At 44.2% G+C, this 12,484-nt stretch overlaps 1 protein-coding gene across 3 annotated transcripts in view; it reads left to right on the forward strand.

Moving 5' to 3' along the window:
- The window catches only part of coch (coagulation factor C homolog, cochlin (Limulus polyphemus)), a 52,490-nt gene that overhangs the window by 17,289 nt on the left and 22,717 nt on the right, over positions 1-12,484 (forward strand). For all 3 annotated transcript variants that reach the window (XM_039741158.1, XM_039741156.1, XM_039741157.1), the window contains exons 3-4: positions 436-480; positions 8,238-8,394. In XM_039741158.1, coding sequence (XP_039597092.1) covers positions 436-480; positions 8,238-8,394 — 202 coding nt within the window. The remainder of the gene's footprint in view (positions 1-435; positions 481-8,237; positions 8,395-12,484) is intronic.

Raw genomic sequence — 12,484 nt, forward strand, 5'->3', positions numbered from 1 at the left:
CTGACCAGGAAGCGGATTCAGGCCGGCATCCCAAGTCTTAACCCCCGGCCACACAACAGACCTCAGTTTTCTTGTACAAGAATTTTTTATGAAGGAGGAGGAGGAGGAGGAGGAGGAGGAGGAGACATTTGATTCAGTTTTTACACATGCAGTTCATTCTTAAGTAGCGTTAGGGTCAGCCCTCCATAACTGTGAAGTGATCTGAGGGATGTGGAGAATGTCGTATGATGGATACGAGTCACGGGATTATGTAATGTATTATGAAAGGCGCCTCATAAGAAACAGAAAAGCACTTCATTTGGTAGGTACTATGAAAGGCGCTATATAACAGACTTACTGCACTTTTAATCGAAACTAATTTAAGATTTCATTTTTAACAAAAAAAAAAAATGTGTGACACCACTTTAACTCTTACTTTTTTTCTCGATTTGACAGGAGTCATTTTATTCACATCAGCAGTGCTGGGATTTGATAGAAGCGGTAAGAAACTTCATTCTGTTCAGCTAAAATGAAATGAATAATAAAGGACAATAAAATCAATAAAAACAGGTTATCACAGGTCACAGACACGCAGGTAAGGTGGACTGGCGCTGCTAAAGTGTCTTGTGAGTTTGAGTGTGTGTGTGTGTGTGTGTGTATTGACTCTGTGATGGCAGGCGTCCAGTCCAGGGGGCTGTTCCTGCCTTGCACCGAATACTTGCTAGGATCGGCTCCAGCTGCTCTGGATAAGCAGGATTAGAAAACTGATGGATACACGTGTTATACAGGGCATTCATATGATAGATAGATAGATAGATAGATAGATAGATAGATGATAGATAGATAGATAGATAGATAGATAGATAGATAGATAGATAGATAGATAGATAGATAGATAGATATGAAAGGCACTATATAATAGATAGATAGATAGATAGATAGATAGATAGATAGATAGATAGATAGATAGATAGATAGATAGATATGAAAGGCACTATATAATAGATAGATAGATAGATAGATAAGGCACTATATAATAGATAGATAGATAGATAGATAGATAGATAGATAGATAGATAGATAGAGATAGGCACTATATAATAGATAGATAGATGGATATGAAAGGCACTATATGATAGATAGATAGATAGATAGATAGATAGATAGATAGATAGATAGATAGATAGATAGATAGATAGATAGATGAGAATGAAACAGCACGCTGCCACCCTGGTAAAACCCATTTGACTGGAGTACCAAAAAGTAAAGAAAACCCAAAGAGAATGATGCCGTCTGCCATGACTCAAGGAGGACTTGTTCAGTTGGTCTGTTTCTCAGCAGGATGTCCTTCTCCCTCAGACGTGGGTTCAAACTGAACGTCCACTGCAGGAATCCCTTACTGATCTGAAGAGCAAGTGTGGTCAAATGCCTTGCGGTTGGCATCCCTTGGTCCTGCAGATAAAATAGGAGAATATGTTAGCAACAGCACCAACTCTAGGCCCAGACTGGTATTATTTAATTTGCGAGAACCCTGACGGTGCCCCCTAGGCACACGTGCCTCACAGCACAGATACATCTTTGGATCTTTCATCTTGCTTACAGTACAGCTGCGTGAAATGTCCCTCATGATTTGTTTTCTACGTGTTTCCTTACTAACTAAAATCATTTTTGGGCAGTTTTTAAAGTTGCAATGGGTGGAATGTAAAGAAATGATGTTTCTTAAGGGGTGCTCCACAGTCAGAGCCACTTTATGCTTCTTTGATGTTCTCCAGTGTTGCTGTCGCAGCCCCCAAGGCTCCTTGTTATGTCAGCGAATTGACGAGGATTTGAGGTGGAACCAGAAGGCAGACGTCTAGACAGAAAACAATCAAATGCAGGAGATTAAAAGCCAAAACAAAAGACAAAAAACGTAGTTAGAAATAACATGAGCAAAAGTCAACACGTTTATATGAAAAAGAGATCATAGCAAGTGCTTCGGAAAAAGAGGTTTGTTATCCACTTGGATGAAGAAATGATCTCTTGGCAAATCTTTTGACCCACTGCAGTGTTATTCAAAGGTCACGACCCCCTAAGACACTCCCCTAACAACATGAGCAGCTGCCCTAACGGCAGGAGACGTCAAAAATGGGAACAATCATGAAAAACAAAATGGTGGCCAAGCTGCATTAAAATAACAAGGAACACTTAGGGTGAATATGGAAATCAAAAATGAACATCAGAGTCATAATGTACAACCCAAAATGAGCATCAGATCTCTGAAATTGTCCCAGAAAAGACAGAAAAACATACGAATTTGTGAGACTCTTCATACAGTATGTGGCTCTGCCTCTTGCACTGCCTGCACATTCACTCAGCCTCGTGCTGCTCAGTGCTCTGCGTTCGCTTTTACCCCAACTCTGTAAGCTGATCCAAGCCAGAATCATTCTGGAAGATCACCGGTGGCCACATACCCAGCCTGAAGGGTTTATTAGCGGAGGAGTGACCTTGTAGGTTATGTGCACCAGGCTCGTTATCTGCTCCCCGGTCTTCACACCCTGCACTGAAATACGCTTCCCCAGAAAGTGGTCACACATTTCGCAGGTCAGGAGACACCACTGATCTGAGGAGGGTCCAATTACAACGTGCATGTGAGGGCCGTCTTATGATATAAATATGCTTATAAAGCGGCATCAGCGCACTAAAGTCATCACGAAAATGAAATTTTGCGTAACGAACTTTAATAGGAAACATTTCAAAGTGGCTTATACTTCAGACTTGTTTAACGACACGGTGGACCATTGCTGGGGTATTTGAGTACATCATACCACACAAGCCATCTTGTCAAGGCATCCTTTAGACAGCTCCTCATCGGAAGTGTTCATTCTTTTGTAATTACATTTTTATAATAATACATTTCTTAAATATGTGATGTAATTGATCCACTTTGTCTCCTCCACACGTGACTGTATAAGAGCCAATGAAAGACAGACAAGGCGCTCTTGTGGGCAAATGAACTTGTTAATCTCAATCACTAGCAAAACAATTTGAACACAATGCCGACATCGTCGGAAACAAAAGAAAAGTCAGAACCGACAGATCAGCCGCAAAACCAAAAATAACGGCATGAGTCAAAAACCAGAATCTGAAAATTCATTGAAAAGAATCCGTAAACTTGGACAAGGAAACTCGCTGCTCCATTAGTCAAAGTTCATGACCTCTGAGGACACACACACCCTAAAAGCACAGCAGCGACACTAGCGACGGGAACACAAAATGGTGGCAAAAACGACGGAACAAATTTTTTAAAAAAATCACTAAGTGCTGAATTTAATAAAGTGATGTGAGAGAATCGCATTCTAGGGCACAAGACACCCTTTGCTTTCTCATTTCATTTTAATGGAGTAACTGGAAGAAAAGATGAAAGACAGAGAAATGGTTCAGAACCGAGGGATCAAGAAAATCGAAGTGTCAAAACCAGAACAAGCCGGGAAAAAAAATCAAAGGCTAACGACGCAGCAAAAGTCAAAAAAACCGGACATCGAAACGCAGCAAGCGACGTTTGTTATTTGCAGCTCTGATGAGGACTCTTGAAAGTCATCGCTGTCAAAGTTACCAAGACGATGGGAAACAACATGGCGGTCAGAAATGTAACAAAATTCAAAATGTGTAACAACTCTAATCTGAGTGGCAGGTCTGCAAAAATGAAATAAAACAAGAACAAAATTAAATTACTAGTCTCCACCGTACCAGAACCATTCAGACTGTAAAACAGGGCAGTCGGCCCCAGAAATGGAAGATTTAGGATCAGGAGAAAGAATGGAGTCAGCGGGCAAAGCAAAGGCTCAAAACAGAAAGTCAGAAAGAGAGAAACGACAAAACCACGTCGTGAAGCAACAACCGAAGTCCAAAGGCTCAGCTTTGTGTCCAAATTCAAAGGAAGCAGTTCGCCAAGTGACCAGTACACCAGCGTCCCAATGACATCATAAGTGGTGTGGCCCTGGTGCATCATGGGAAACTTTCCATGGAAACGGACAACATGAAACAACAAATCAGCTGGGCCCATCACCAAGAAAAAAAAATGGAGTCAAAAAGACGGTAAAAGATCTCGATGTAAGCGCCAGTAGTCAAGTTACCCAAACTATTCGTTAACGCTTCAGTAATTATTTATTTATTTAATTATCTGATCATAAAATAGAAATTGACGAAAAGAATTCCTAATTAATTGTAGAATTCCAGTATTTGGGGGTTCCTCTCGAGCGATTTGGCTCAAAAACTCATCAGCACATCATCATCTCATACAGGCCTAAGTTTCGAGTTTGGCACCGTTTTCTGTCTGGCCGTTTTAGACACACACAGATAGACAGACAGACAGACAGACAGACAGACACGCACGCCCCCATCATCGACATATCGGTATCGGGGGACCCTAAAACGGAGAGATCAGCTGAAAACCGTGTCCGCGTGGCTTTAACCCCACAATCCAAAGACACGCAGGTTAGGGGGATTGGCGATGTTAGATCGGCGCCGGCGTGTATGCGTTACAGTTGGACCGCTGCTAAAGTTTCCACTTCAGTATCAATGCCGACATTGGCACCAGTGCCAAAGTAAATAACTGATAGGCCCCCCTGCCCCCCGTCTCACAGCTTTTTCGTTCCCCCATCCCGCTAACACCCACCCTACCTGCTCCTTCAATAATCGCTGGCCACACGCTGTAAATCATTAACTGAGGTGGGCGGGGTCTCCAGTGCATTTATGAGCGAGGAGCCCCCCATTGGTGAGTTACACAAGATGTAATACGTTTATTAAATCGAAGCACCGGCCCCCCCATGGAGGTCTGAGCGCAAGGTGCTTGAAATTAAGGGCATTCGTCCTGCGATGGCCTGGCACCCTCTCCAGGTGTTGTCCCTGCCCTGTGCCCAATGCATGCTGGGATACCCTGATCAGGATAAGATGGTTTGAAAATGGATGGGTGGATGTTTCAAATTAGGAATGGACGTGGCAGGGTGGGCGCCAGCTGTTGTCCAAAATCTATTCTTCAAAAAGAACACAAAGGCACATAAATGCTGAATCTGTGAGGCGGCCACTCCGACCGCTGTGCCACCGTGGCCCCCCAAGCACTAAACGTGATAATTCAACAGTCCAAAGACAACAAAAGTTCAATGCTAATATTTGAATGCACTTTACTGCTCCACACTGATGTGTTTTAAAGCACTTTGTTCAAGTTAAGAGACAAAGCTCCCCTGTGGAATTTCCCTTCCAACTCATTTTCTTCCTGATGCTCAGCAATGCTCTGGAAAAACAAAAAAAAAAAAAAAAAAGATTAACAGTTCATTAGTTACTGTTTTGTCAGAGTCCTCTACTTGAAACCTAATAGGAAACTCCAGCAGAGATCTGGACATCGTCCAATACAGCTGGCCAGACTGACAGCAGGGGGTCCTAAAACGATTTCCAGGCAGGCTGTCTGAGGAGCTCGAAACGCCGCGTCGAAATGACTTTGTCAACTGCTGCTAGACGAGTGGCTCAACCAGAGAATGCAGGGACGGCCGGACCACCTGACGCTTTCTGGGTTGATCTGCTCGGCACCAGACGTGGTCACAATGGCTGACCGTACAGCTGACCACTCGCTCTGCCACTGGCCGTCTGCACTCAAGAGAGCTGCTCTGGTCCAGTAGGAGAATATAAAGACCCACCGAATCTGACTGAGGGTCACGGCGGGGGGGCAAGAGTCCATCCTGGTGACATTGTGGTCAAGGAAGAAAGCAGCCCTGGAGGGGACATCAGACCAGCACAGTGCCCACTGATACACACACACACACACACACACGAGTCTCCTAAGGAAACTAACCTAAGAGCTTTAGGAAGGTGGGAAGACAACCAGAGAACCTGGAGGAGAAGTGAGACAGACAGACAGACAGACAGACAGACAGACAAACATATAAGACACTGCAGAATAGAGAGATGTGAAGGGGTGTGTGTAACTGATAGATGAACAGAGAAAGACGCTATATAACAGATAGATAGATAGATAGATAGATAGATAGATAGATAGATAGATAGATAACTATATAGATAGATAGATAGATAGATAGATAGATAGATAGATAGATAGATAGATATGAAAGGCACTATATAATAGATAGATAGATAGACAGATACAAGGCACAATAAAATAGATAGATAGATAGATAGATAGATAGATAGATAGATAGATAGATTGATAGATGAAAGGCACTATAAAATAGATAGATAGATATGAACAAGGCACTATAAGATAGATAGATAGATAGATAGATAGAAGGCAGATATTAGATAGATAGATAGATAGATAGATAGATAGATAGATAGATAGATAGATAGATAGATAGATAGATAGATAGATAGTCTTTAGACGCATATGAAAGGAACTAAATATTAGAGATGAAGAGTGCATGTTCATATCTATTTGTATTTCGACACATTTATATGTCACTATATAGTAGACAGACTAACAGGTACCCAGTGCAGCATAGTGTAGCGCACTATTTAAAAAATCAATTTTTCTGAATGTGTAAGTAAAAAACAGAAAACTGAGATAAAAACTCAAAGAGACACAGGGAGATGTGAAAGGCACTGCAGTATATAACAGATCTGAAAGAAGCAAAAGAAAAGGACTCATGAAAGAAAGGAGAGAATGTGTAAAGTTCACAAAGACATTTCTAGAGACCGAGAGTGAGACGTCCTGTATAAGAGAGAGAGGTGGAAGACGCCCTATGAGGGACTTAGAGGTAGATAGTGAAGGGCGCTATATTAGGCAAATCTCTTTTTGGTGAAGTTAAAGAAAAACCTGAGAACCAGGAATAAAACTCCACTTGAACATACAAACTCTGCGTGACATGCACAGACAGACAGACAGACAGACAACAAATGGTGCCACATAATACACAGATATAAAAGGCACTATATAAGAGATCACAAACAGACAGACAGACAGATGAGTAATGAAAGGCCCAATGTAAAGAGACAGAAAGATGAACATGAAAGACGCTACCTAAAATATGTGAAAGGTTATGAGTGATTGACACCGTGAAAGGCACTATATAACGAATAGATTGATGTGGAAGGTGCTGTATCATAGAAAGCCTGACAGATACAACAAGGAGGGCACAATATAAAGAAAGATCCGTTTTTGGGAATGTGAAAGTAAAAACAGAAAATGGGTAGGAAGATCCCAAAGGCATTATATAACAGACAGATATAAAAGGTGTGATTTAATGAATAGACTGACAAAGACCTCATGAAAGCCACTCTGTAAAAGACACAAACGGCAAGCAAGTGTAGGATTCAACCCTAGGACGATGGATCAATGTCGCTAGAGATGAACTGGTGACTCATCAGCTGGCTGGGATTTGCTCCAAGATAAAACAGTTAAACAAAATGAAAAGGCGCTATACAAGTCACACCTTTCCTACTCTCTTTGCATCTCCGAGTAGACTTCAAAGTCTGACGGCCCTCGCCATTTTTTGAGATGCTACAGCAGTTTCGTTGTTCCTATAAAGTGCCTGACTAAAGTTCTTAATGAGGAAGCCGTAGTACGAGTGGCAGCCTTTCCAGCAGCTCCGTATATGACTTTATCTTTTTACCTTTTTATCTCTATTTTTCTCTATTTCACTATTTCACTGATCACTTCTACCACTTTCTTTTATATGGAATTGCTGTATCAGTATACTGCTGCTGGATTACGTGAATTTCCCCTTGGGATTAATAAAGTATCTATCTATCTATCTATCTAAAATACCGCAGAGTTGTAAGCAATGGGGCCCTCTAGTGGTGAAGGGGTGCAAAGCAGCATATTGTTCACTTCCATGATGGCGGAGGTTAGTGCGATCCTGACCGAGGTAGTTCACCTGCTAAGGACGAGAATATGTGGAAGGCGCTATATAAGAGAGATCCAGATATTGCTGTGGAAGTCGCTATCAGATATATAGTTAAGGGCACTAAATTAGCGACACATATATAGACAGACCATACAGAAATTATATAGCACTGCATATGTAACATGCCACGATGGTCTGAAAGATAAAAGGCGCTATATAAAACCACACTGACGGACTTCGTAATTACTGATCATTAATTGCATGGATGGCTTTAGTGCGGAGCGTCCTCTGAGTGTCCCGCTGGCTATCCGATTACATATTTGGACTTCAGTTTTCATTCGGATAGCCAATAAAAGTTCTAAAGATGATGTGAAAGACCGGCTGCTTACTGGGAGGCGCGCACTGACGGTGTTCATTTCTCCACAGCTCCCATCCCCGTATCCTGCATCACCCGAGGAGCCGACCTGACGGATGAGAAGGTGTGGGTCCTGTGCCCCGTGGACTGCGCTCGGCGGCAGGTCACAGTCTTTGGGACGTCTGTCTACGCCTCGGTGTCCAGCGTCTGCGGAGCAGCCCTTCACGGGTAGGAGCGCGTGCGCCTGGGCTCGCGGGCACGCGCCTGCCTTCAAGTTTCGCGGCGAAGCGCCTGCGAGTAACGGAGTCACATGGGCGTCTCTTCGGGGGGCGAGCGGGCGTTGAAGTGCGCGACAGATAGACATGAAAGGCACTATATAACAGATAGACAGACAGCTGTTTGCAGAAACTCTTTAAATAAATAAAACACAAATGGATAAACAAATACACACACACACTACGGTCTGAACACACATCAGAATGACTAAAATGGAAAAGGTAAAACAGTGTGCAAAGAACCTCACGTCTGCTGTCCCGATTGTGACGTCAGGCTGTGCGTTGGTGACAGTTTCAAAAGATGTCATATGAAGGCCGTTTGCTAAATCTGTATCAGTACAGCAGTGGACCCTCGACGTGGCTTTCCCGCTGTATTTATTTTGACACTTTGGTATTTATATGTTTCAGTTGGGCGGCACGGTGGCGCAGTGGGTGGCTCTGCTGCCTCGCAGTTCGCTTCCCGGGTCCTCCCTGCGTGGAGTTTGCATGTTCTCCCCGTGTCTGCGTGGGTTTCCTCCCAGAGTCCAAAGACATGCAGGTTAGGTGAATTGGCGATCTTAAATTGTCCCTAGTGTGTGTGTGTGTGTGTGTGTGTGTGTGTGCGCCCTGCGTTGGGCTGGCACCCCGTTGTTGGCTGGAATTGGCTCCAGCGGACCCCCGTGACCCTGTAGTTAGGATATAGCCGGTTGGATAATGGATGGATGGATGGATGGATGTTTCCGCTACATGTAACAAAAAAGAAAAATTCAACAGTTTTGATTCACTTCTCTAGGAGGTTAATAATGACGTCAGTCATGAAAAGAAACTTTCAAAAGATTCCTCGCTTCTGTTTAATAACCTGACTTTATTACTTCTGGATTCACACTTGTTTGATTGTTCCTTGCTCGTTGTAATGTGAGCAACGCACTTGAACACCCAAGAACTCCTCTCGGTGTCCTACGGATCAGCGTCACCCAGCTTGGCAGGCTGCCAGACACTGTCCTCCTCACTGCAGCCTGCAGAAAGGGGCGGAGCTGGATGTTTAGGGCTCGGGGGACTCGGGGGACTCAGGCGACTGGAGAAGGTGACTTTAATTGAGTTACCCCAACCCTAGTCCTGTGGGGTCAGACGTGATTCTCAAAGAGGAAATTCACACCTGGGGACAACTTGTCAAAAGGTCTGTAGTGACATCTGCCACTGAAAAGGCTCCACCCACACAGGGGCGCGAACCCCAGAGGGGTCCCAGGAGTGACTTCAGTCCATCTGGGGGTCGACTGTATGAGACAGTGTGGGGGAGGGGTTTAAAAATGAATATTATAACCATTTGGCAAATGACCACGAGGGAGATGGAGCATCCCACGCAAAATGGGGCTGTCCAGGGTCCCAGGGGGTGGGATGCCAGGGCGGGCATTGAGGAGGAAGTTCATAAGGCACAGAAGTAGCGTGGTGGGGTCTACACGAGGTTGGTTTTGAGTCTGCATGTTCACGTAACTCCAAAGAGCAATACAATTCTTTGATTTATTTTGTTTGTGCAGCCACCTACTGTTAAAGGTCCATTCTAATATTCTTAAGAAGAGTGTAATTCACTACAGCAGTTTTAATCTGGTGGTTCCATTTTTCAAAACTTTGTGATGATCTGTCAAGAAGACAACCCCACTGACGATGATCACAGTGGTTTGCTGGTTGCACAGAGGGACCCCATAACAGTTTAAGCTTCAGGACCCACCACCGTGTACTCCTGGCGTCTTCCTAAACCCCCACCCCATCCCCCCCATTCCCTCTAGTCTGCGCACTTTAAATGACGGGGGTGCAACCGACAACGGAAACGAGACAAAGTAAAAAGAGAAAGTGATGAAAGCCGTGACACGGTGACAAGTGCTGCTGCCAGTCAGTTACAGAGCTCAGTGACACGGGTTCAGTGAAGCTCGAAGGTTCGTTTCTACGTCTTTCTGTCATTCCGGCTGTCAACAATAACATTTATTTCTGTCGCACATTTTCATACAGATAATGTCACTCAAAGTGCTTTACATGATGAAGAAAAGAGAAATAAAAGACAAAGTAAGAATTAGAATAAGACAACACTAATTAACATAGAATAAGAGTAAGGTGGTCCGATGGTCAGGGAGGACAGAAAAAAAAACTCCAGACAGCTGGAGAAAAAATAAAATCTGCAGGGGGTCCAGACCACGAGACCCCCCAGCCCCTCTGGGCATTCTACCTCACATCAATGGCCTCAGTCAGTCCTCTTTGTATTTAGGGTCCTCTTGGAAGGACTTGTCGCATCACTTCATGGTATAGCAGTGGTGCCCAGTGCCGGTGCCCGTTATTTTGAGCCCCTAGGCCAAGCTTATTAGTTCAGTAGGTAACCCGTGTGGCTGCCCAACCTTATGATCCGCACGCCTAATTTACCTTAATGGTGGCACTGGCCCTGGCAGCAGCACCCCAGCTTTAGAGAGACACACAGAATACTACGAGGCAGAGCACTGTGATGACATTCTGAGGTGACACGTTTGTCATTCACGATCAGACAGTATTGTCAACTTGTGCAGCGTCTTTGGTGGTCCACAGTAAAGCTGAGGTGTCGTGAACACTGTAGGAAAAAATGACTTTTGCCCTGCACAAAACAGACATCGTGAACGATATGCTAAATTGATAGTTATTATAAAATCTGTGGAGGGCTTATACTCCGAGCTTTAAAGAATTCAGCAAAGTGGATGGAAACATCGGATTTCAGCTGTACGTGTGCGAAAAATACTTACAAAGCTGTCAAGAACCAAAAACAACTGCTGGCGCCATAGCTCATCAGCGCCTACGGCTACCCCACCTTCAGGTCCAATGGCGACCCCTATTGGGCGGCAGCTTCTTAAATGTAACCAGCAAGATTATACAATACGATACAATACAATACAATACAATAGAGTTTATTTTCATAAAGCCCAAAATCACACAAGAAGTGCCACAGTGGGCTTTAACAGGCCCTGCCTCTTGACAGCCCCCCAGCCTCGACTCTTTAAGAAGACAAGAAAAGACCCCTGTAGGGAAAAAAATGGAAGAAACCTCCGCAAAGGCACTTGAGAGACCCCTTGCCAGGTATGTTGGGCGTGCAGTGGGGGTCAAAACAATACAACACACAGCACACAAGTAATCCTCAATACAATATGAAATAGCACAGAGCAGAATTCAACAGTAGATGATATCCCATAATAGGACTTGGATTTGTTCAGAGTCCTGGAGACCTCGGCCATCAAGCTGCCTCCCCCTATTGGCCAATCCACAGCTAAGTCGGCGCTGGGCCAGCCAATCCGATGAAAGGACCCCTCTACCCGACGATTCCTGCGATCCTCTAGCAGAGATAACTTTACTTTAGGCAGGCAGGTGGGCAGTGGCACCAAGTGGCACCTTTGAGTACCGAGAAGAGAAACAGAACAGGTGAGGGTGAGTAACAAATGAGAACTGTCCTGTTACTTCTGTTTTAGTGCTAATGACAGTCTGCACAGTAAATCAGCAGCTCTAGTCAGGGTGTGCTAAACTGAAGTTGTGAAAGATAAGACCAAAGGGGCATCTCTTATAGTAGCAGGCAGACCACTCCACAGTTTAGGGGGTCCTGTAACTAAAAGCTCGACCTCCCCCTGTTATTTTATTAATCCTTGGAATCCTAATCAGACCGGCATCTTGAGATCTTAATGTGCGCTCAGGTTTGAAAGTCACGATAAGTTCAGACAAGTAAGCCACACCTCGGCCATTTAATGCTTTATATGTTAAAAGGAGGATTTTGAAATCTGCCCTAAACTTAACCGGGCGCCAGTGTAAGGATTTAAGAACTGGAGTTATGTGTTCGTATTTTCTAGTTCTTGTAATAATTCTTGCAGCAGGATTTCGGATTCTCGTAACCAAGAACCTACATGGCTGCAAGGCATGGACGCTATCCAGTGACCTGAGCCAAAGACTGGACTCCTTTGTTTCTGTGTCTCTCCGGAAAATCCTTGGGTACCGTTGGTTTGCCTTTGTGTCGCTCATGGAGTCTCGATTCAGGCACATGATCTCATGACGCGTGTCCCAGAGGG

This window comes from Polypterus senegalus, chromosome 18 (genome assembly GCF_016835505.1).
Source record: "Polypterus senegalus isolate Bchr_013 chromosome 18, ASM1683550v1, whole genome shotgun sequence".
In the NCBI taxonomy this organism is placed as follows: domain Eukaryota; kingdom Metazoa; phylum Chordata; class Cladistia; order Polypteriformes; family Polypteridae; genus Polypterus; species Polypterus senegalus.